The sequence below is a fragment of the Geotrypetes seraphini genome, chromosome 9, assembly GCF_902459505.1.
Source record: "Geotrypetes seraphini chromosome 9, aGeoSer1.1, whole genome shotgun sequence".
NCBI lineage: Eukaryota > Metazoa > Chordata > Amphibia > Gymnophiona > Dermophiidae > Geotrypetes > Geotrypetes seraphini.
Window position 1 is genome coordinate 157,952,823 of NC_047092.1, and position 24,597 is coordinate 157,977,419.

Here is a 24,597-nt window from a genome sequence, read left to right on the forward strand (position 1 = left end):
TCACCAAACATGAGGATTTTATCCTTGTATTTTCTACAGGGGTATAGCTACCATTGAGTGAGCCTGGTATAAAACCCAAAGTCACTCACTGATAAAGCTTGCCTGCTCAATGCGCCCTCCTCTAAATACATTAGATTTCTGCTGTCCCACAGGTCTGGCATCACTCGCTTTTCCCTCCCTTTCAGGAGTTTAGAATCTCTCCCCTTATCCTAAACCCCCTGCCCTTCTGCACTCCTCCACACTTAAGGCTGGTTGCTGGCAGTATCAACAATCAAAACAGGCTGATCTAGGCCTGCCCCACCGGGGCCTTCCTTTTGCCCACTTCCTCTGATATAAGTTCCTACTGAGAGGGATGCTGAAGAAGAAAAGCCCCGGTGGTGCCAGCTTGGAAAAGTTTGTTTTGATTAGTGCTGCTGACAGCAACCCACCACAAGTATGGCAGCCTTGGAGGGTAAGAGAGAGATGCTGATCCCATTGGCGAGGAGAGAGATGCTGAGCCCATGGGTGGATATCATCCAGTATCTGCATAGCTTCTGAGTACCAGCCTGAAGCTTTCAGATACTCTCTCCCTACCTTCTCCTCCCCAAATGCCAACAGGTCTTCCTCCCTCCCACCACCCTTCTGTTTCTCCTCTCGCCCTCCTGGAACATCACCAGTCCTCCAGAGCCCTCTCCATCCCTCCTGGAACATTACCAACTCCCCTTTCTAAAGCCTTCCCAGCCCTACCTGCCCAGTTCCTGGTGGTCTAGTGGTGGAATGGGTAGAAGCAGTACTTATTTGCTACTGCCCAACATGGCTGTGCCTTCAAAATGGCCACCACAACTTCTAGTGACCATCTCACAGCTAGGAATATTGGTTGAGACCTGCACAAGACTCAGCAGTCATCTTAAGATGAATTAACCGGAATATTCAGTTCTATGGCCCAGACATTGCCCTACATTGAATAACTAGGACTAATTTTGCCCATGGCTGTACACTTTTTCCTCCGTATTTGCTGTGATAGGGGATTAACAGACCCGCAAATAACTTTTTCATGTTATTCGCTGTTTTCTATTAAAAGACATCGTGGATATGGTGAAACTGCGAATAACATGGTGGGAGACCTGGCCTGTTCCTGAAAGAGAGGCAAAACACGGTGAAGAAAATGCTGGGAATCAGCGATTTTTCTCTGTGCACGCTGGGAATCGGCGATTTCTCTATGCAAATTGATGTAATTTGGGGGGAGGAGTCAGCAAGCTAAAAACCGTGAATCATCAAAACCGCAAATGCTGAAACCCGCGAATACAGAGGGAGAAGTGTATATCGACTGGCTAGTTGGTTTTTTTTCTGCTAAAGATGTTAAAACTTCAGTATCCTGGGACCAGATCAGGATCTTCAACGTTGAACTAAAAGAACAATTTTCCAAATGAGCTACTATAAGAATCCTAATAATTTTGCTGGGTTACTGCATGTACGAGGTAACTCCTTTACTACACTGGATCACATCTTTCTCAGCTCAGAACTGGTAACAGCTTATCAGTGCTACAGTGTTATTTACCATAGTTACAAAATTTAGACATTGTAACAGATAGTGTAGCTGGTTTTAAGAAAGGTTTGGATAATTTCCTGGAGCAAAAGTCCATAGTCTGTTATCGAGAAAGACATGGGGGAAGCCATTGCCCTGGATCAGTAGCATGGAATACTGCTACTCTTTGGGATTCTAGAATCTTGCTACTCTTTGAGGATGCTGCATGGAATGTTGCTACTCTTTGGGATTCTAGAATCTTGCTACTCTTTGAGGATGCTGCATGGAATGTTGCTACTCTTTGGGATTCTAGAATCTTGCTACTCTTTGAGGATGGTGCATGGAATACTGCTACTCTTTGGGGTTTTGGAATCATACTCTGAGATAATGAAATGTTGCTATTCTTTGGGTTTTGGCCAGGTACTAGTGACCTGGATTGGCCACCATGAGAATGGGCTACTGGGCTTGATGGACCATTGGTCTGATCTAGTAAGGCTATTCTTATGTTTTTAGGTTGTCATGCATCTTGGTTGTGCTATGGGGCCTTCCAAGTCAGCACTTGGATGACCTAAAAGACAGGTCGTCCAAGTGCTGATAATCAAACCGACTTTCTGGATGTGTTGTGGGACTTTTTATGCCTCTGAATGCCACTGGTGCTCAGAGCTGAAAGGGGCATATCTGGAGGAGTGGTTAAGGCAGTATGTGGGCGGGATGGGGGGGGGGGCCCACCTAGACTTAGTTGTCTTGCAGGGATAATCCTGAATAAAACTTAAAACGTTGTGAGTTAGACAATGTAAAAACAGGTATAAGTGCCAAAAATATATCCAAAGTGATCAGATAACCACTGCAGAGACAAAGTAAAGACCCCCACACACTCCCCCAGTGTTCTCTGACCCCCTCACACCCCCACAAAGATTAGAATAAAAAATCAAATACCTGTCATACCTGTCTCCAGAACATCAGCACCTGGTGGAACATTTGCGCCCACCAACCCCCCAACTCTGCTGCCAAATAGGTGCCACCTGCAGCCATAAAGGCTATTGGGGTTGTAGACAGGTGGGCATAGTGGGTTTTGGGGTGTTTGGGGGGGCTTACCATAACCTATAAGGGAGCTCTGGTGAGATGTTTATGTGGCACCCTTTTTGTTCACAGCAGTACCCTGTAAGGTGTCCCACTACTCTGTTGCCATGTCTGGGTGGCCAGTCCATTACAGGACTGGCTCCTCCCACGCCCATATGGTCTTGATCTGGGCATTTGGGACTTAGGTGAAATTTTGGTCAACAATGTGGTATAAAGAGATGTTCTGATGGTCTGGATGAACAATGACCTGAATGTTCAGATAGACAATTTTGGGGGGGAAAAAAATCTAGATGTATTTTTCAAAAATGGGCATTTTCTCACTGCTGACTTTGAGCGTCTACCATATGCCCAAATTGGACTTAGACATATATTTTGATTATGCTCCTCCACATGAATATATAGATCAGGGCATATACAGTAGGGAGCAGTAAATATTCTCTTCACTGTGCTGTTTTTTATTTAATATTTTTTGATCTGAAGTTAATTGTGCTGCAGTCCTGAACAGGTTAATAGCCTACTTCTTGAATGTGCACCAGTTTTCAAGTTACAGCTTGTTAAAGCTGCTTCCGCCCAAACTAAGAAAAAGGGGAACCAGAGGGCTGGTGAGAGAAATTGTTAGACTTGTAAAATTGTGTCATAGTTATCAGCAGGATCCCCAAACAAAACTGCTGGGTAAAAACTAAACACACTGAGGTAAGTCCCAAATGGAAAAAAAAAATCGATATCTCATGTGGAAAAAAAAAGACACCTCACAAGCACATTTGCTTATCTCACAATGATTGGAAAAATGCTCAGATCTGTGATTGGTAGAAAGACCACAACTGGGGTCAAGCCCCTAAATGCAGCTTTCTGAGCCTATCATAGCACTAAAAACAGTCAAAAGTGGTGCAGAAGTTGTCAATTTGTACTTTTTTCCTTTTGAACCCATATAATAGGTACTTAACTGAGGTACCTTCAAAGGCATGATTCTAGCATTCAAATCCTTCCACGACATGGCACTGGGCTATGTGATGGCTAAGCTTCCTCCGTATGTACCGAACCGGTCTCTCTGCCAGGCTGAAATACGCCTTAAAACGCCCCCCCCCCCCCCCCCCCCGCCACTGGTCATGCCCTGCAACTGCAAACTGCCAAACGACGTTCCTACTCCCACTACATACCGAGCCACTGGAATCGACAGCCCCTGCAGATCAGATCCCTTGAACTTTAGGAAAGCAATAAAAACATACCTCTTCACCTAACCCCTGCCCTTGACTGATGGAGTACTAAGAAATGTACATTGGTACCAGAATTCGTTATGTATCACCTAAGGAAAGCTTATAAGGTAAATAACTATGGCAAATCCAACCTATAAACTGTCTGTCAATTAGGATAAAACTTGTACTTAGAATAGGCAGGGTCAATTATAACCAGTAAACTGTATTAGACACTAACCCGCCCCCTAGACCCTAACCCCCCCTCTTCTACGAAACCGCGCTAGAGTTTTTTTTAGCACAGAGAGCCGCACTGAATGGCCTGCGCTGCTCCCGACGCTCATAGGAACTCAATGAGCGTCGGGAGCAGCGCGGGCCATTCAGTGTGGCTCTCTGCGCTAAAAACCGCTAGCGTGGTTTCGTAGAAGAGGGGGGTAAATATGTCTAGTTAGAAAAAACTTGTATTGGAAACATGTACTGAAATTATGGCTAATCTAGTGTAAATTGTAACCTGTTAACTATATACTATGTATGTTTAACCTATTCTGGGCTCTTTGGGGACAACAGGATAGAAATCGAAATATATAAATAACTGTTGTTAACGCAACAGAACGCTGAGAGCAGTTACCTCAGTTAAGTACCTATTATATAGGTTCAAAAGAAAAAAAAGTACAAATTGACTAGTTTTGCACCACTTTTGGCTTTTTAACAAAAATTTATTTATTAAATTTGCATTTTTAATGTACAAGATAACTCTTGCCAAAGCAATATAGAAGGAAAATTAAAATAATATCTAAACATTAAACAACAAAATAAAAATCTTCCTTAGACCACAATATATGCTACTACAAAGGGAAAGGAATCAAAACGGTGAAGAGAGAGAGAGGAGCCAAGATGGCGTCGGGGAGAGACGTGCTGTAAGAGGCTCCCTCTTCTCGAGGCGGTTTTCTTTCTTCTGTGAAGATTTCCTTACCTGCTTCAAGTAGCAGAGTTTGACTTTTGAAATGCCGAAACGTAGGGGGAAACAGAGGAGGGATCTCCCGGCCTCCTCGGTTACACGTCAGACAGCTATTACAGCTTATGCTGTCCCTTTTGGATCGGGCGAATCTGCTCTCCGAGGGGGGCAGACCTCGGAGTTAGACAGTGATTTTTCACTGAGCCCGCTTGGGCCTGTAATGCCCCCCCTCCCCCGTCCCGGGTATATATCAGGCAGTCCCGCGACTCAGCGGAAAGCGTCGGGGAGTGAGTCTCTGTTGGAGTCGACGGTGTTGCCTTTGACCCCGGAGCTGGTTCGATCTCTGCCGGGTTACCAGCAAGCGGCAGGGGGAGGAGGAGGCATTCAGTGAGGCAACGAGTGCAGAAAATGGAGCAGTTTCTCCAATTCGGCCTCTGAAACCCCTGATTAATCCAGAAGTGGTGGATATGGAGGCGTTGTGGGGAGCCATGGAGAGCCTTCATCAGGTATGCTCCCAATTTATTACCTCAACTCAACAAACTTCAATTCAAATTAAAAACTGTGAAGAAAAAATGCAACTACAATCAGGTAGACTGGATCAAGTAGAGAAAACAGTCTCAGAATTTAAAGTTGCATCTAACCTTCAGATGAAAGACAAAAATTTACTAATCGGGAAAATTGAAAATTTAGAAAATGTTAATAGAAATTTAAACTTGAGACTTTTTTTTTTTTTTTTTTAGTTCAAAGCTTTATTGATTTTATAATATTAGAAATAGCAAAACATTACAAGTGTATATGCTCCAAAAAGTATCTAGAATACAATCTCCTAGAGAACTTTTTCATTCTTTTCTGACTTCAGTATTAAAATTTCCAGAGACTAATATGCCTCCGCTGCAAAAATTGTACTATCTTAACATCTTGAAAGAGGAAAAAGATAAGTCACCTACGCATCCTGGAGAATTAGATATCACTGGGATGTTGGAATCCTTACAGATTGAAATTTCAGCGAGAGCTACTTTGCATGTGACCTTTGTTTTCTGGCAAGACAAAGAAGCCGTTCTTCGTTCTTTTTACAGAACTGAAAATGTTGAATTTTATGATCGCCAAGATTGCTATTTTTCCTGATGTTTCAAAGTGGACGCAGGCAAGGCGTAAGAAATTTCTGACGTTTCGTCAGTCAGTTCTGGGTTTGGGAGCAGCCTATCAGCTTATATTTCCTTGTAAATGTTGTATTACTTATCAGGCGAACAAATATATTTTTTATGAACCAGAACAATTGCAATTTTTTTCTAGAAGGAAAGGCTGCCATTAAGGCTCCAGATCCCTCTGTAATTTCTACTACTCAGGCCTAAATGTAAATAACCAAAAGAACCCTGTAATTATGAAGGACATGTGTTAATATGACCGTGAATAATTTCCTAAAGTCAACTCCCTTTGACTGGGTATGGCTTCATCTCTCTCAAATGTGGACTATGATCATTGTATTAGTAATAGGAGTGTTTTACTCCTCTTCTTGTGTTTTGATAATAATTTCTTTAATGAACATTTAATTTCTTTTATCAAAGTGTTTTTGTTCTTTGATTTGAAAATGAATAAACAATAAAACAACAACAAAAAAGAAAATGGTGAAGAGAACCCTCTTTAAAGTAATCCTATAGGAATTGGCTTAACAGAAATTCCCAACATTTTCCATTGCCATGTTATGGCTACTAAACTCCCCCCTATCGACGATTTCTTCATATCTATAAAGGCACACAATTGTTCAGGTGAAAAAAAACCCCATATTTAATCCCCAAATATTTAATAATACATTTAGGGCGCCTTTTACTAAGGTGCGCTAGCGTTTATAGCAGACGCCAAAAACTAACGCCAGCTCGATGGAGGCATTAGGGTCTAGCACGCACGGCAATGTAGCGCATGCTAAAACCACTAGCACAGCTTAGTAAAAGTAGCCCTTAGGGTCTGCTTTACAAAGCTGCGCGGCAACAGCCCCGAAGCCCTTTACCGCGCAGCAGCTGCTAGTGCGGCTTTGTAAAACAGGCCCTTATACTTATGGCTGTTTTTTAATGCTATGATAAGACTCAGAAAGCTGCATTTAGGGGCTTGACCCCGGTTGTGGTCTTTCTGCCGATCACGGTTCTGAGCATTTTGCCAGTCATTGTAAGATAAGCAAATGTGCTTTCAGCAGTGTTCCCTCTAAGCTGCGCTGGCGTGCGCTGGCGCACAAAATATTGCATCGCAGCGCACAAGTTTACGTCACAGCGCACGGCGTACGGAGATGGCAGGCCGCGGCGAGAGGAGAATCGGGCGAGTTGGCGCTGGCGCCCGATATTTGTAGCGCACAGCGAAAAAAATTTTGCCCACAACACCCGCCCGCTTAGAGGGAGCACTGCTTGTGAGGTGTCCTTTTTCACATGAGACATAGTTACGAGCAGAACATTTAATGTAAATTATCTTCTTTTTTTTTTTTCTCTCTAACATTGCGTGTGTGCTCATTTATATGTCAACGAATAGGATGTAGCGCAGTTACCCTTAAGCAATGCTGAGTAACTCCTAGCTGTTAAAGTTAAGAGTTCACACGAAAACTGCAGAGTCAGAAGGATGCCTCAATAGGAAGTGAGATTGGAAGCACCATTCAGGGTATGTTCAGAGTGAGCATGTGTTGAAATGGATTTCTAGATCTGCTTACTATTTAATAATCCTGATGTATTACACATAGCCCCTGATTCTATTAAAACAAATGTCTAGGCACCTAGATCGACACACCTAGCTGATCTAGGCATCTAAATTTTTAATTGGTTCAATCATAAGAACATAAGAATAGCCTTACTAGGTCAGGCCAATGGTCCATCAAGGCCAGTAGCCCATTCTCACGGTGGCCAATCCAGGTCACTAGTACCTGGCCAAAACCCAAGGAGTAGCAATATTCCATGCTACCGACCCAGGACAAGCAGTGGTTTCCCCCATGTCTTTCTCAAGAACAGACTATGGACTTTTCCTCCAGGAACTTGTTCAAACCTTTCTTAAAACCAGCTGCGCTATCTGCTCTTACTACAACCTCTGACAATGCATTCCAGAGCTTAACTAGTCTCGAAGTGAAAAAATATGTCCTCCTTTTGGTTTTAAAAAGTATTTCCCTGTAACTCCATCGAATGTCCCCTAGTCTTTGTAATTTTTGACGGAGTGAAAAATCGATCCACTTGTACCCATTCTACTCCACTCAGGATTTTGTAGACTTCAATCATATCTCCCCTCAGACGTCTCTTTTCCAAGCTGAAGAGCCCTCACCGTTTTAGTCTTTCCTCATACGAGAGGAGTTCCATCCCCTTTACCATCTTGGTCGCTCTTCTTCGAACCTTTTCTAGTGCCACTATATCAGTGCTGATAGTTGACAGTGCCGTTAAAAAACCCCCAATTAAAAAAATTAATTTGCTGGTAGGCATCTACAGCAAGGTGCCTACCGATGCCTACATGTAAAATAGGCATAGTTATGGGTGGATTTGGAGCAGAGTTTGGGCATGCAAAGACTTGGGTGCCACTAGGTGTCTATCTTAGGCACACTTACCAGTATTTAGGCCAAGAAAACCCTAGCCTAAATGGTGGTGTGCCTAAGGATTTAACACCTACCAGTGTTTAAGAAAGCTTAGGTGCCAATATATTACATTACATTAGTGATTTCTATTCCACCATTATCTTGCGGTTCAAACTGATTACATCCAAACTAAAACAAAATTACATTCAAAATTTGAAGGAATAGAATAAGCGATGAGATAGAATTTTTAAGGTAATATATATTGGGTAAAGAGTTACCAAAGGGAAGTGGAGGTCTTTAGGAGATAAGAATAGGGTGAAATTATGAGTTTTAGATAACGTTTGGTAGATAAAAGAGTATTAGAGAGGTCTAAGGGTAAATAGAGTGTTGGATATTGGGTTGAGATTGGTTGTGCTGGATAGGTTTTATGTGTTTTTTGAAGAGTATATGATTTTTAAATAATAATTAAATAATTAAAAAGTACCATTTTAGCAGCTTTCCTCAACCCCAATAAGTCAATAAATCTACAGAAAGGAGGAAGCTTATTCTAAGAAAAAGCAACTGAATAAGAATATGTAGAAGGACAAGCTCATTAAAGATGAAAAGGCCTAGCTGAAGGAAAAAAAAAATCTTTATCCTTGAGAATGCAACACGCAATCTAGAGCATATTTAGAGATCTTATTCAATATGTACTCAGGAGCCAACCCATGAAAAATTTTTAAATACAGTATAAAAAACAACAGTTCAAGCTAGCAATGCTTTTCAATGGGTGACCAATACAACGTAGTAAGAATTGGTGAAATCTGATCATGACCTCCTGAGTTTCAGAAGCCAGGCTGTAGCAATCTGAACCTGTTGCGAAGGTTTCAAACTCTTAGATGGCAAACATTACAGTAGTCAATACATTATATAATATAGGCATATAGCAACTTAGCCAAATCAAACTAAGCAATAGGTACGATACTATAAATGGTGTCTAGCAGTTGATTGACAAGTGTGCCAAACGGGTGCCATTTGTAGAATCATTGCCATAATGACTCATACAGTGCTGTATATATATTTTTTTAAATAGAAAATGTAAGGTGTAACTGGATTGCAGTTATATCTGCAAACCAGCAGAGTTTCTTCTGCACCTCTTGTGCCAGATTCAGTAAATGGTGTCCAAAGTTAAGTTTTGCACTAGCTGTTAATACGCAGGTGTAACTTCACTCTTGCTATACCTCGGATACTGATTGTTGAGTGAGTCAATATTTGGTGTTATCTGTTTGGCTATCTTTCCATTGTTTTTTTATATGGATTACATTGAATGACCCTTGACGCAGGCGGATAGGCTAGGCCGAAACATGGACTCTGGCGAGTCCTTCATTAAATGGAAGTTTGACTGCTCAGGACTTGAAGGCCCCCTTGTATTTCTTGGTTGGTTTGTACTTTGACTCCTTCTCTATTTTGACTCCTGTGTCCAAAGGTAGGCGATAGAATGGTTTGTGCTAAGCTAGTAGTCAGCTCAGTACAGAGCGCCCTTTGCTGAACACGAGCTTAATGTGGATTGCACCTAAATTTAGGCCCCAGCATGCACACTGGTGTAAATTCTGGTGCCCTACTTGTGACCGTTGGGGGCACATTTTACGAGTATTCTATAACATTGTGCCTAACGTCTGGGAATGCCTCCTGATCTGTCCATGCTCCTTCCCTAGGCACTCCCCTTTAGGTATGGCAGATGCCCACACAAATCCACATTTTGCCAATTAATGTCAATTATTGATTGTAGACACCTCATTAGTGAATCACATGGCGGGTGCTTCTGCCCCTATGTCGCCAAATTTGCATGCCCAAGGGCTCCTTTTATCAAGGTGCGCTAGCGGGGTTAGCGCGTCGGACATTTAATCACGCGCTAATCCCCACGGCAAGCCAAAAAACTAATGCCTCGTCAATGGAGGCGTTAGCGACTAGCGCAGCAGGCGGTTTAATGCGTGGTATTCCGCGTGTTAAATCCCTACCACGCCTTGATATAAGGACCCCCAAGTTTGGGTGACCTGTGGGCCTGTGTATTGTCTGTTAATTGCTTTTGTATTTGCAATGTGTGTGTGTGTGTGGGGGGGGGGGGGGTGTTGATGTTCAACATGGCTTAATTGGGCAGAGGCACTGAAGTGGAGAGTTCCATTGAACATCTGTTCTGACCACTCTTCACTCTTGTTTAGTGACAGGGTGGTTCAGGGGCAGAGTTGGGACACAGCTGGAAGTTATTCAGGGATGTCTTTATTTACAATTTTTTTACATTTATTTATTTTAGAAGTTTTAACAAAAACAGGAATGAAGCATTAAATAGCTGTACAGAAAATATGGTATGATATAGAAAACTATATAATTAAAGAAACAACCTTTCAAAGTAAGAAAAGAAAAAATGATCAACCATATCAAACCCAGAATATATCAGAGGCTTATCCGGGCACAGTTGATATTTAGTTGGCTGTATAGTTACCTGGGTGCTGATAATGAATATAAGCCATGCCAGAATAACTTTTGGTGTTTTGATGATGGTACCCAGATAGGGGCAAACTCTGAATTTGAGTCTAATTCAATGGTGGTGCCCAGTGTTGATCCCCCCCCACCCACCCCCCTAAACAAACAAATCAGTGACTACTAGCTGAATATTGACTGGTGGGATTCTAGCTTATATTATATCAGTGTTTAACAACTTACTAAACAGTTTAGAGTAGGCTTTCTTTTCTGAAGTAGGCTATGATAAATGTAAGGCTATTTACAGCTATTCTGCAGTGCTGTTTTTTAGATCCTTTAATTTGTAATTTTTCAATTGGTATTTTGTATTTCTTGTCTTTTCATTATTTTTTTATTCTTTAATTTTTTAAGGGCTGCATTTCTTTTTTTTAATTTCTTTTTTTAATATCTTTATTAGCAATTGCAAAGGGAACATACAACCAAGAATGGAAGCAGATAAATGCAAGGATGGGATTCATTCCCCTGTCAAGAGGAAGAAGGTTTTGACCTGGTTCCGAAGGAGAGGGATGGATATCGCTTTTGTGCAAGAAACCCACCTCTCCATGGCTGCATTTCAATTAAAATTGGTTTGTTTATTTTTCCATTACAGTTCTTTGTGATTCTGGGTAATGGAGGGTTACGTGACTTGACCAGAGTCACAAGGAGCTGCAATGTAGAGAACTCCCTCCAATATTTTTTGATAAACACAATTAAAATTTTAATTGAAATGCAGCCCTAGTTTAGAGCTACTGGAATTTTGTTTGACTTTTACTGCTCTTAGAGGCAGATGCTAAAAACCCTGGCACTAAAGCCCTCTATGCAAACTCCTGAGTGCAACAACAGTGCAGAAAAATAGCTATCCAAATTCTCAAAGCAAGTGACATTCAAATTTTATGCATGGATAATTCATGCAATTAAACTGAAAGCAAGGGGAGGAGCATGCCAGGCATGTGCACACAAAACTTTCACAGTTAATGTAGCTAGTGTGCTTATGTGTTTGATTTTGTCTGAACATGCACACAAATCAGCACTGTTTTGTGCTTTTGAATATGAGATTTTGAAAAATTGTTTTCAAAAGGCTCATATTTAAGCGCAGAAAAATAGGAACCGATGTGTGCATTCACTTTTGGTTTTGCTTGGACTTGCACACATACTTGTTTCTCACTATCGATGCTTAGAAGCTGCACAGACTTCTTTCCGCTTCCAAAAGAAGACAAAACTGGCACTTTTAAAAAGTGAGAAATTGCTGAGAAATTCTCTCTATGCTGTCCCCGAGCTGACAGTAAATTTTTGGAATTATAGATCATCATTTGCTTTGGGTATTGCAGTGCCACCATCTGAGCATTGGGAAGACATACTAACCAACCATCATTAAATGCATTTCAACTACAATTTTCAGCAAAGTTTATCACACACGTTAACACCCATGCTTGCACTTTGACCATGCTGTGCACAATAATGTGTATGCAAATCAGGCGCTAACCATTCCTTAGCACTGAAATCTTTCTTGCATTTCTAAAAGGGCTTATGACATTGGCATTATTATCTTGTTTGACTAATGAGGTGTAAATCCTCTGACTGGGGTTTTTGTGTTGTTGTTGTTTTTTGCCTCATTTTATTTTATTGTCATAAAACAATTTTATTCTTTGAGAATATTAACTCTGCCCTTTTTCCTCAAAAATAGAGACTAAGGGTAGGTCCGTCATATAAAAGGCTGCACTCCTCCTTCCTTTCTCCACTAAGAGATTCATTGGGGGAGTGTGGGGGTGAGCATTCTTCCTCTTCTCATATTCAACTTGTCATGAATTATCTGGGGGGGGGGGGGGAGGGAGTATCAAACTTTCTCTCACATCCACTCTTCCTCCCCATCAGTCTCAACCACCCTTCCTCACTGTTCAACTATGGTTGTTGTGGGATAATACAGCTGGCCCTTTCTCCTAGCTTTTGCTTTTGTTAGATCGTTGATTGATTGGCTTCTCCTTGAGCTTTGCGGTTCTTAAGCTCCTCAGATATAGATGGTCTCTACTCTGCAGCAGATACTCTTTTACCGGTAATCTGTAGACTTCTTAGACAGTGTAGATGCCAGGAACAATTTCTAGATCATGCAATTACCCCTTTCTCTGCTGGTGAACAGTAAGTTGGCCAACATTCTCCTGCCTCTTCCTAGTAAGTCAATATAACTTCTACAGAGGGTCCATATATACAAAATTCCTTGAAAACCCCTCCCACATGGGCTGGTATGTACAAACTAGAGAATGACATAGGGCCAAATTTTTACCTGTCCCTGCAGGAACTCAATTTCCCCGTCCCCGCAAGTTTTGCCACTGTACCTGCCCCATTCCTGTAAGCTCTGCCTTAACCGCACAAGCCTCAAACAAGTATTATTTTAAAGTATTTAAGGCTTGTGCAGATGAGGACAGAACTTGCAGGAATGGGGCAGGGACAGATAAAGAATTCGCCGTGACAGGAAAATGAGTTCCCGCGGGGACAGGGAAATATTTGTCCCCATGTTATTCTGTAGTGCAAACCATGCAGCTGTTAGCAAGTGTTTGGAGGCCATTACACAGAGTTTATGCATGGAAGCAGGAGTCTGCAGGGTAAGCCTGTAGATGAAAATGTTTAGCCACAGTTGTAAGAAAAGCGTTGAGGATTTGCTCTTGGGTGCATATATTTTACTTAACTTCAGTGGCTTTTTTTTTTTTTTTTTTTAAATAAGTATAAATGTGAGCAGGAATGTTTTTTCTGGCATAATTTTCAAAATTCTTTTCAGTTTGAAAATCCGGTGAAGCCTGCATAGTGGAAAGTACACACATGCTTTATGTTAATGCATGCAATTATAAAATTATCTCCATGATGACTAGTCTATGTGGGGCATACCTTTTCGGCACGGCAATATGGGCATTGACTTATGGGCATTGCTATTTGGGCGCCTGATACTTTTGGGTTCCATCATTTGGGCACTTGAATGGCAGCATCTAAAAGTCCTTTTCCTAGTTCTTTCCTCCCTGCCTCTCAGTGACCTAAAAAGTCCAGGGAAGAGCTGGGCCCATGTCTGGGTACTTAGTGCAGAAGGGAAAGCAGCCCCAAGCACTATCAGGGAGGATGGCTGAAGGCAATGGTTCTTAAGATGTCCTCATTGACAGGCACCACCTGGGCAGCTCTCCCTTCTGCAGCAAGGACCCCACAGTTTCAAGCAGTTTGGACTTTGTAGGTCATTGCAAGGCAGGGAGGAAAGAAAGAGGGAAAGAACTTTCAGATGCCTTTGTTGAGCCATCCAAAAGTTTGGTGCCAATGTGCGTAGGCACCCAAACATGAAGGCCCAGATAGCAGCACCCCAAAATGCCTACTCGAATCCATGTTGAATGGCAAACCTTCATTTTTGCTGGACAATGTTTTGCTCTAGCTTTGGCAAAATTGCTTATGATCACCCAGTGTAGACATCAAGTGCCCGATATTCAAAAGCGGTTAACTGGGTAGGAGAGGCTCCTATCCAATTAAACTCTGCCGAGCAACCCAGCACCTAATATTCAGCGTCCCTGAACTGGTTAGCGCACTGGGGAGTCTTTTTGCTTAGAGGCGCGCTAACCGATGTACTGCGTGCTAAATGCTAAAGCGCCCATAGAATATAATGGATGCCTTTGCATTTATAAATGCGCATGCTAATCGGCGTGCGCTAAATTGATTAGCGCATGCTAAATTGGTTATCATGTGCTAAATCGGTTAGCGCACCTTAGTAAAAGAACCCCTGAATATTGCCGCTAATCAGCCATTGCCTAACAGGTTAGGTTAGGGATGGACCAGGGGCAGAGCCTCTACTTAGCCATTTATTAGCGATGTTCAGTCCACTTAACTGGTGAAATAATTACATAAATTTAGGACAGCAAAAAGGCTGTCCTAAATTTGGGCTCCTTTTACAAAACTGCAGCAGAGGATTCTACCACGGGCCACTAAGGTAAATTCCTCAACGCCCATAGAATTCCTATGAGCGTTGGAGCGTTTAACTCCCGTCGGAGTATTTAGCTCGCCGGCCTACTGGTAAAAACCTCTACCGCAGCTTTGTGTACTAAAGTTAATTGGGCGCCTGTCTGAATATTGGCTAGTGCCTCTTTTAACTTCTAGGTGACCGCTCAAACCCAGATATTAAGGGCTCCTTTTTCAAAGGTGCGCTAGGGCCTTAACGCGCGCAATAGCGTGCGTTAAATTCCTGAGCACGCTAGCCAATACCGCCTCCTTTTCAGGAGGCAGTAGATTTTCGGCTGCCGCGTTCTATAGGGCGCGGTAATTTTGTGCGTGCGCTAAAAACCCTAGCGCACCTTCGTAAAAGGAGCCCTAAATGATGGGAATCATGCATGCCCCGACACTGAATATCTGGGGGTCAGATCAGCCGTCGGCTGTGAGCAGCCCCGACACCGCATACTGCCACGGGCTTAATACTGAGTGATGAATTTTTAAAATACATTTTTCTTTAACGAAATTGTAGTTTAATATAACTTGTCAAGGCACTTTCTTGAGGGATCTATCCAACCCATGTAGATGTATCACCACTTATCGCAGTTGCTCGTAATCATGGGAAGGCACAACAAAGTACGATTCTCCTAAATGCATTAAGATGGACTCATTGTTTGCATGTTATCTACACAGTTGTTTGGGTAATTTGCATTGTTTCCTCAGTTGTACTTTTATTTCTTGCTGTTGAAAATTTAACTAGCATCTTTCTGAATGGCTTGCATAGGAAGACGTATATCAGAGGATCCATGCAGATATTTGTCGTCGCTAGCCACAGAGTGCTTTCTTTAGCCAGGAATAACTGGTTTTGTCTCTTGCAGTCAGCCACGTTGCCGGTCTGACTGAGTGTGTAAGGCACTCTGGTGAAATGGAAGGGGGCAAAACAGATGAAAAACACAGCTACGACAATGAACACCCGAAATTTGGTGCTTTTTATCTTTTGAATGTTCCTGCTTTTGGATTTTGCATAGGAGTCGTATATTCTCTTGGAAATAATTGCGTAGAACAGAACCATTAAAATGAGAACGGTCCAGAAGATAAACTGGCAGATGTAATTTACAGCTTCGTGCCATTTCATACCCAACTGATTCTTAAGAGAGGCACACTTCTTCACAGATGATGGCGTTGGAGGTCGGTTTGATAAAATTATGTTTGGCAACGAGAGGCTGAAAATAAATAACCAGACAAGTGCTGAGATGACTTTTGCAAAGGAAACACTATGCAGCCACATCTTCCCAAAAGGCTTGACAATCTTAAGAAATCTATCCAAGCTAATGAGTCCAAGCAGTGTGATACTAATGTACATGGTTTCATAAAACAGAACAGCTGAAAACCGACATACAAAAGCTTTGAGTTGCCATGGCCCAAGACCTAAATCGGTTAGAATCTTAAAAGGGAGCATGAGAGTCATTATGAGGTCAGCTATCAATGCGTTCTTCAGATAGACAATGAACGTCGAAGTGCTGGGGATTCTGAAGAATATCATTCCTGATAAAGTGTTCAGTGTGATTCCAGCAAAGAACAGGATTGTATATAGCCATGGAAATACAATTCGTTGAATGCTGGTGTCTCTCTGGCAGCTTCTGGACGATGATCCGTTGGAGATATTGAAAATATCTGAGCTCAGTGTTTGAAGAAAGTAACTGAAAAATGGGAAAGGAGCCCGTTACTGACATGATATTATTTTGCAGCGTTTAGAAGAAAAATTGCGTTTAGAAGAAAAATTGCTAAAACTGCAGCTTTTTTCCCCATGGAAATAAACATTATAATTCTATTTTCATAACCACTGTTAAGTAGAGCAGTTTATTTTTAAAAAAATCTGTTTCCAAATATGAACTGGTAATGGATCACCCGCTCTCAAGATTAAATCCAGGACATGTCAATGCAGATAAACTAAAATCTATTCCTTCCTTTATACTGCTTCCTGCCCTTTACGGTCACTTGATGGACATTGCTTGCTTCTCCCTACTCCAAAAAAGACCCGCTATGTATCTACATAAAATTTGGCTTTTTTTTTCCCTAGGGCCTAGGCCCTTCCTTACCTACCTACATAAGATTTGAACAACCATTCTCATAATTTAAACATTATTTGAAGACCTTTTACTTATCAACTGCTTATGGGTCATCAGTCAACCACTTGGAGTACTTTTGAGCCTGAATTACAATCAGTATAGTACCTCTTTTACCCCTCCCCCTTTACAAAACCATGCAAGAGGTTTTTAGTGCCAGCCGGCACACTGAATGCTTTGCCGGTCATAGAATTCCTATGAACATCGGAGTAGCGTAGAGCATTCAATGTGCCAGCCAGTGCTAAAATCCTTTTGCCTAGTTTTGTAAAAAAAGGGGGGGGAGGGTTAATTTTTTCCTTCCCTTATTTGTACTAAGTTTTTTCTTGAAGTATGTGAGTTTTGAGTCTTTCCTATCTTAAATTTTGGACTGACTTTCCTTTTTTTCTGATTTTAGTACACTCCTCCCTCCATATTCGCTGTGATAGGGGATTAACAGAACCGCAAATACAGAAAAACTGCAAATAACTTTTTCATATATTATGCGCTGTTTTCTATTAAAAACCATCATGAATATGGTGAAACCGCGAATAACATGGTGGGAGACCTGGCCTGTTCCTGAAGGAGAGGCAAAACACGGTGAAGAAAGTGCTGTGATTTCTCTATGCAAGCTGATGTAATTTTGGGGGAGGAGCCAGCAATCTAAAAACCGTGAATAATCGAAACCGTGAATGCTGAAACGGCGAATACAGAGGGATAAGTGTAATGTATTGTAAACCACATTGACCTAATCACAGAGCATGTGGTATAGCAAGCCTCTGAATAAACAATTTACAAGAATCTTATACAATTGGGATCAGATTTAGTAAAAAGCACTCCAAAGGGCTCCTTTTACAAAGCCACAAAGAGGTTTCTACTCTGGGCCGGCAAGGCAAATGCTCCAATGCTTATAGGAATTTTATAAGTGTCAGAGCATTTGCCTCGCCAGCCCACAGTATTAACCTCTTCCTCAGCTTTGTAAAAGCCAGCAAAAATTAGATGCCAGGAAAACTGCTATAATTAGTTGCCAGGGGCTATGCTTTAAAGGGCTTTTCGGGTTGAGAACAGTGTTTAGTGCTGATTTCTTGCACCCAATTTTGGAAGTGAGGACTTATGCCTGCTGAAACCTGGTATAAGTCCTGACCTATGAGTTGGGTACATAACCCCAATATTCTATAACACTGTGCCAAATGTTTTGGAATGCCTCTGACCCACTAGTGCCCTTTCCATGGCCATGCCACCTTTTGGGTTGTATGCAAGATACTGGGCTTGCAGTGTTTTAGGGTAATGCCTGGGCAGATCTACATGTAAGTCCAAAATTAATGTCAATTAATGCCAGTAATTGATAAAGGCTCATTAATTAACTAGTTTGTGCAAGGATCTTGGATCCACACTCAAATCTGGGCAACTGATAAAGAATCCAGAAGTACATACACAAATCTAAGCTTAGCCCATTTCAACTTGTATTTGAAGATGTTTGCAGCTATATCTAAAATTGTGTCCTATAATATATATAAACTGAAAAACAAATTGCTTCAAATTTCAGTCTGAGTGATGATTTATATAGTAAAATGTTTACAGTTCTTATTTTATTTATTATCTGCTTAATAATCTAAGCAGCTTACAATAAAAATATTCATAATCATAAAATGAACAAGAAAGAATTGTCTAACCATAAACAATAACAATGGAGTTATTACAAGAAAGTCCTCTCTTAACCCTTTCAGGACCATAAGGATCGTAGGCCAATTTTTGTGGTTTTGATGACATTTTTATGGTAAAAAGGGCTTGCAGATGCTAAAAAATTGATTTTTTTTGTGAAATATCATTATTTTTATTTAAAAAAAATCACACTTCTGGCTTATGGACAGTGTGGCAAGTGAATCTTCTCGTCAATCTAGCAACGACGCTAATGAATGAATGTCGGAACCAGTTTGTTTACATAAAGGCAGTATCATATGGAATCCGTACATATGAAATTTAGAACTGTAGACTATCCCAATCAAAATTGATAGGATTTTAAAGTTATGGGACAAATATGTCCCTTGGTCCTGAAAGGGTTAAGCTATTCCTATACATTATCATTTCCGTTTTATTTGAATTCAGAAATCATCATTTCAGCCAAATGCATGAACAAAAAAAAAGTGTTTTAAACAATTTCCTAAATTGTAGCACATTGAGTTGAAGAGCGACCTAATGGTTAGACAAGCCAGTGAGAACCAGTGAAGCCCAGTTCAAACCCCACAGTAGGTCCTTATAGCCTTGGACAAGTCACTTAACCCTTCATTGCCTCAGGTACAAACTTACAGCAGACCGTGAGCCCTCCAGGGATAGGAAAATACATACCGTACCTGAATTGCCCTCCTCGTGCTACCACTGAAAAAGGTGTAAGCCAAATTCTAACAAAAATGTGATTTGATAAACAGCAGGGCCTACATATTCCATACCTAGTTGTGTTCATGTTGATATCCAGATGATATTCCAAATGAGAAGCAGGTTTTACTGTCGTCTACAGAGATACTCCATCCCCTGTCATAATCCAATGAGAGTAAAAAAAATAGTATTCAAACATGTGTTGAAGATTTTCTACAATATATTCCTTTATTTTTGTAGTTGCATATCATGCTTTTGTAATGCTAGCTAAGACTTATGGTATTGACGTGGTTCCTGTAGTCTAAAACCTTAGTGGTATGTGGTCAACAGCTTTTTCATGTCTAGGCAGAGGTTCTTGGGGATTTGATGAAAATGCTTTAAACCTGCTGTGAATACTGAGAGATTACATTAGTTTAGTGAAACATTAGAATTAACCTAAGTTTCACAAGCAGAAGATCCACTTCTTAGTTTTCTTTTCCTCTTTTCTTTTACAAGAAATGCTTTCTTATGTCTTTCCCCCAATCCCTCGACCACCACCACTGTTTGGCTTTTCAGCAAGGTTCATTTTATGCTTGGTTTTTTTTTTCGTATGCGTATCAGCCATATATTTACAAAACTTGGACAGTCGCTACAACTTTTAGGATCCAGGGAAAAAATGATTTCTTTACTATGAGTATTCACCTATTTCTACTTGTTCTTCCTCACCCTTTTTCTTTTCACTTTACTATTTTTACCTTATTCTACTTAAAAAAAATATATATATTTGCACCTATACTTTACCCCTCTCTTCAACCTCTTTATGCCTGGGCAGATTTCTAACCCCTTCCCTCCCCCAAAAGAGAACAATCTTCCGCTCCATGGGCCACCGATATGAACAAAACAGTACATACCCTACGAGTCTAACCTCTTAAAAATAATGTTTTTTTTAAAGGCCAGCAATAGGAATACCTGCCAGCTCCTTTTAATTGTGGGACTCTGTGCAGACCAGTTCAGGGGGACCCCTGGCCCCTCCTGAGAAGAATTTTTAAAATAATTTTATTAGTTTTTTTATTTATGAAATTTCAAATGAAGCCAAATCAAGCAAAACTTGTACAGAAAAACTATCATTAGAAACCTAATATCAAGCTCCCTCCCCCAAATCAGCCATTTGGCCACACCATTGAATACAATATAAAACCATCTGTGGTGCACATATGCATAAGCTAACATATTCCAGTTAATCAATTCAAAATAATTGGTCAGTCTTGGAGGGGGCATACTGCTGCTGGAATTTGTTTCAAGGCTACATCCCAATGGCTGGCTCTGCTACTGATATGCAGTGGCTCTTAATTCATTACTAGGGTTGCCAGATATCCTCTATGGAAAAAAAGAGGACACTTGGTTCCACCCCAGCCACAGCTCATTCCTCATCCAGTTTCACCCCTACCCTACCCCCACAAGCCTCCCCATGCTCGGGACTGCATCTGCGCATGCGTGGACATTGACGCGATGATGCCATGCGCATAAGAACATGCTTATGATGTCATTGCGTCGATATACACGCACGTGCTGATTTATTTATTTTTATACAGCCTGTCCTCCCCAGGAGCCTACAACGGGTTACAAGGATACATGCACAAAGTTTTCAGGAACAGAGTCAATAGTATTCTAGAGGATCAAAACACAAAGCTATAGAGTCAACAACTTATAGAGAATGTGACTAAGAGGGCACGCATTGCAGAATCCAAGAAAATAAATCATAGAATCACGAATGGGTATTAACAAATCTGCAGTGAACGGTAGAAGAACTGGTTAGCAGGCACAGGTGTACTGAGGTAAGGTACGTTGAAGCAAGGTCTGTCAAAGTTTGAGACCAGAATTGATCCGGTCCATGAAATGAAGTCTCTCTTCTGGTCTCTTCTGGTTATCAATTGCCCTAATGGCAGGAGGGAGTTGATTCCATAATTTAGGTATGCTATAGGAATATAATCGCTTTCGGGCTGTATCTCGGTGAAGGCTGTTTGATGGAAGGTTGGAAAGTCTGAGTTCCCATTGCGAATGGAGGGACCCCCGAGAGTGGTATACGCTCCAGGTGCGGCCCTGAGTTCGAGGACTTCCAAAACCCAAACAAAATGCCGGATTTTGTAAATCCCTCCAGGCACCTGGATAGTCCTCTAAAAAGAGGACATGTCTGGGTAGAAAGCATTACTATGGATTTAACATACCTAGACCTAGGGTTTTACTGGATTTCAGCAGGGTCTAGGACAATTCATCATGGCCGATTCAGCGCTGCTGTTGCATCGCATCTATTTCAGTGCTGAATCAGCCACAATGATTCAGCTTGTCACCTGTCAAGCCACGATGCTTGTCACCTGTCCCTCTCTCTTATGCTGTCCCTGGTCCAGCGTGTCTTCCCCTGAAGTCACCCACTACTGGTCCAGCGTTTCTCCCCCTTAGGTCACCCACCACCAATCCCACAGTTCAGCTTCTCTCCCATGAGAGAGAGTGCGGTGCGCAGTGGTTAAACTACAGCCTCGGCACTCTGAGGTTATGGGTTCAAACCCACGCTGCTCCTTGTGACCCTGGGCAAGTCACTTAATCCCCCTATTGCCCCAGGTACATTAGATAGATTGTGAGCCCACCGGGACAGACAGGGAAAATGCTTGAGAACCTGAATAAAGTAATGTAAACCGTTCTGAGCTCCCTTGGGAGAATGGTATAGAAAATAAATAAATAAATAAATACATTGCAGGCATTCAGCCCTCCCCCTCTTCTCCCACTCTGTGCAATTCTGCATTTGAGGAGGCGATGCACCCTATACCCCCCAAAATGCAACGTCCCCCCCCACACTCCTAAAATTCAGCCCTCCCCCTCTCCCCCCTGTGCCCCATTCCCTCTCAGAATGGCACTGTACCACAGCTTTCTTTCTCTGGTGCCCGTCCTCTCTCAGAATGGGATGATTCTGATGAACCATCCCACAATGAACTGGCCATGATGAATCGTCACATTCCGGTTTCAGCATGGGTGTTAACTCGTGTGGAAACCATTAAAATATACGGTAATTGTTATTATAGATTCAGGAGCCATGCAATAAAGTTTTTCCTTGCATTGTAGAAGGTTTGGTTGAGAGGAATGGGGTCTAGCGGCACCCTTTTTCTCAATCCACCCTTCACCAAATTGCTTTCTGCATTGGCCTGTGTCACTTGTGGTCTAGTGATCTCCCTCCTTTCTTCTTCCTGACCTGACTCAACCAGACCCTAACCTCCCTACCATATACCTCAACATTAAAACATAAAATACCTAATGATCTACTGGGCCTCCACCACCAACATTAATACTTAGAAATTCCTGGTAGTCTAGTGCCCCCCTCTCGGCCCCCTCCCTTCCCCCATCCCGATCCACCCACTCCTGAATTAACCTCCCCCCCCGTTAGCTAGTGGCACTCCTAATCTCCTACCCCTTTACTAACCCCCCCCACTATGCTTCTGTACCTAAATGAGACAGGAGCAATTCCTACTCACTTCTATCTGTGGTGCCTTGATCTACAAAAATGGCAATATATCCAGGGACAGGACCAATCTGCCATATAAGGGAATTCAGAAATATAAAAAAAAGAACACAAAGTAAAATAGTTGATCGCAGCTGATAGCAGGGCTGGTCATAGCAACTGTGGGACTCTGTGCAGACCAGTTCAGGGGGGCCCCTGGCTCCTCCTGACAAGAATTTTAAAAATAATTTTATTAGTTTTTTATTTATGAAATTTCAAATGAAGCCAAACCAAGCAAAACTTGTACAGAAAAACTGATTCAGATAAGCACAATGCTATCATTAGAGACCTAATATCAAGCCCCCTCCCCCAAATCAGCCATCTGGCCACACCACTAAATACAATATAAAAACATCTGTGGTGCACATATCCAAAAGCTAACATATTCCAGTTAATCAATTCAAAATAAAACACTTTTTTTCTGCCTTGTTTTTCCATCATCTTGCTCCCAGTTTCTCTATTCTGCTTTCTTCTTTGTCTTTTGCTAATTCTCTTTTCAGTGTCCACTGCCCATTTTTCTTTTCTCTCTTATTCCATTCCCTCAATATGCTTGTCTCTAAAATATTGATTTTTCTCTTTTAGCTCTTTCCTCCCTTTTTTGTCTGCCTCTGTGAACCCAAATTTCACTCCTTTTCTCATCCTTCTCCTTTTTAATGTTGAGCTACCTATCAGTTTTCCATCTCCTCTCAGTCCGTAGCTCTCCCATTTTCCATTTCACTTCTTTCTCAGCCTCCTATTTTCTTCCATCTACTCTCTATTATCACATTTCTACCCTGTACTCACTATTCTCTCACTCATCTTCTTGCCACACTCATTTTGAACTCTCCATTTCCAGAATTCCCTCTCCCTTTCTTTATTCTTGACAGGCAATGAGAGTGAGGTGGACTATATCTCCCTATCCCTGTCCTTCTACCACCTAGCATCTTCCTGCCCCATCTCTCTTCCCTTTTGTCCCTCCATGGGCCCATCTCTTCTCCTCTCTTTCCCCATAGTCTAATATTACTCACTCTTCTGTTCTTCTTCCCTCCCCCTTTGATGCTGAACAGTGGGATGGAAAGAGGAAAGAGATGTTGCATCTCTCTCTCTCTTCCACCCCCAGACCAAACATTTCTCCTGCCTTCCCTCCCCTCCTCAGGTCCAGCTTCTCCTTTTCTTCTAAACTGCTCTCCCATCCAGCTTTTCTCTCTCTCCTTCTCTCCCCCACCACATATTCACGCCTGTCCAACTTTGCACCTCTGTGTCCCTGTCCCTCTCTCTAGGAACCCTCCATGCCTGGCATCTTTTCCCTGTGTCCTTGTCACTTCCCCTTTTTCTTCACTACTAAGACATACCCACCCTGTGGCCAGCATCTCTCCCTCTCTCTATCCCCCCAACCGTGGTTTGGTATCTCTCTCCTTTCCTTCTCTCCCTCTCCCCCTGATCTAGATTTTCTGTTTCCTCCTTTTCCATTTCTCCCTCTATCCTCCCTTGTAGTCTGGCATATCCCCCCCCCCCTTCAGTGTTCTGGTATTTCTCTGAGGACAAACTGGCATAATATTGTCATATGTGTGGTGACATCATCTATAGAATCTGGTATGGACACTGCCAAGTGCATTCTCACTTTAAATTTTTAGGCAGTGTCCATACACTGCGTGTACCAGTGCTTTTCCGCCTGATATCGGCTAACAGGACCTTCAGTTCTTCTTTTTCCGCAGAACTGAGAAGCTGCGTCTTCAGTTTTCTCTTCAGTGAGTTGAACTTTTGCCTTTTTTGTGCCTTTTTGTTCCGCACGGGAGCATCCACCGTTTTCAGGTCTAAGATGATTCGGCACAGCCAGTTCAGCGCAGCCGTTTCAGTGCCGAATTGGTCTGCCATCTGGATGATGCAGCGTTTGGGGGGGTGATGCCCCTCA

At 42.0% G+C, this 24,597-nt stretch overlaps 2 protein-coding genes across 7 annotated transcripts in view; one reads left to right on the plus strand and one right to left on the minus strand.

Moving 5' to 3' along the window:
• MED12L (mediator complex subunit 12L) overlaps positions 1 to 24,597 on the plus strand; it is a 388,873-nt gene that overhangs the window by 180,234 nt on the left and 184,042 nt on the right. The window lies entirely within an intron of this gene.
• P2RY13 (purinergic receptor P2Y13) overlaps positions 15,187 to 24,597 on the minus strand; it is a 37,398-nt gene continuing 27,987 nt past the window's right edge. Inside the window, exons 2-3 of the mRNA XM_033957973.1 lie at positions 19,255 to 19,336; positions 15,187 to 16,405 (exon numbers count right to left, since the gene is read on the minus strand). Coding sequence (XP_033813864.1) covers positions 15,391 to 16,405; positions 19,255 to 19,268 — 1,029 coding nt within the window. The 5' untranslated portion in view covers positions 19,269 to 19,336 and the 3' untranslated portion in view covers positions 15,187 to 15,390. The remainder of the gene's footprint in view (positions 16,406 to 19,254; positions 19,337 to 24,597) is intronic.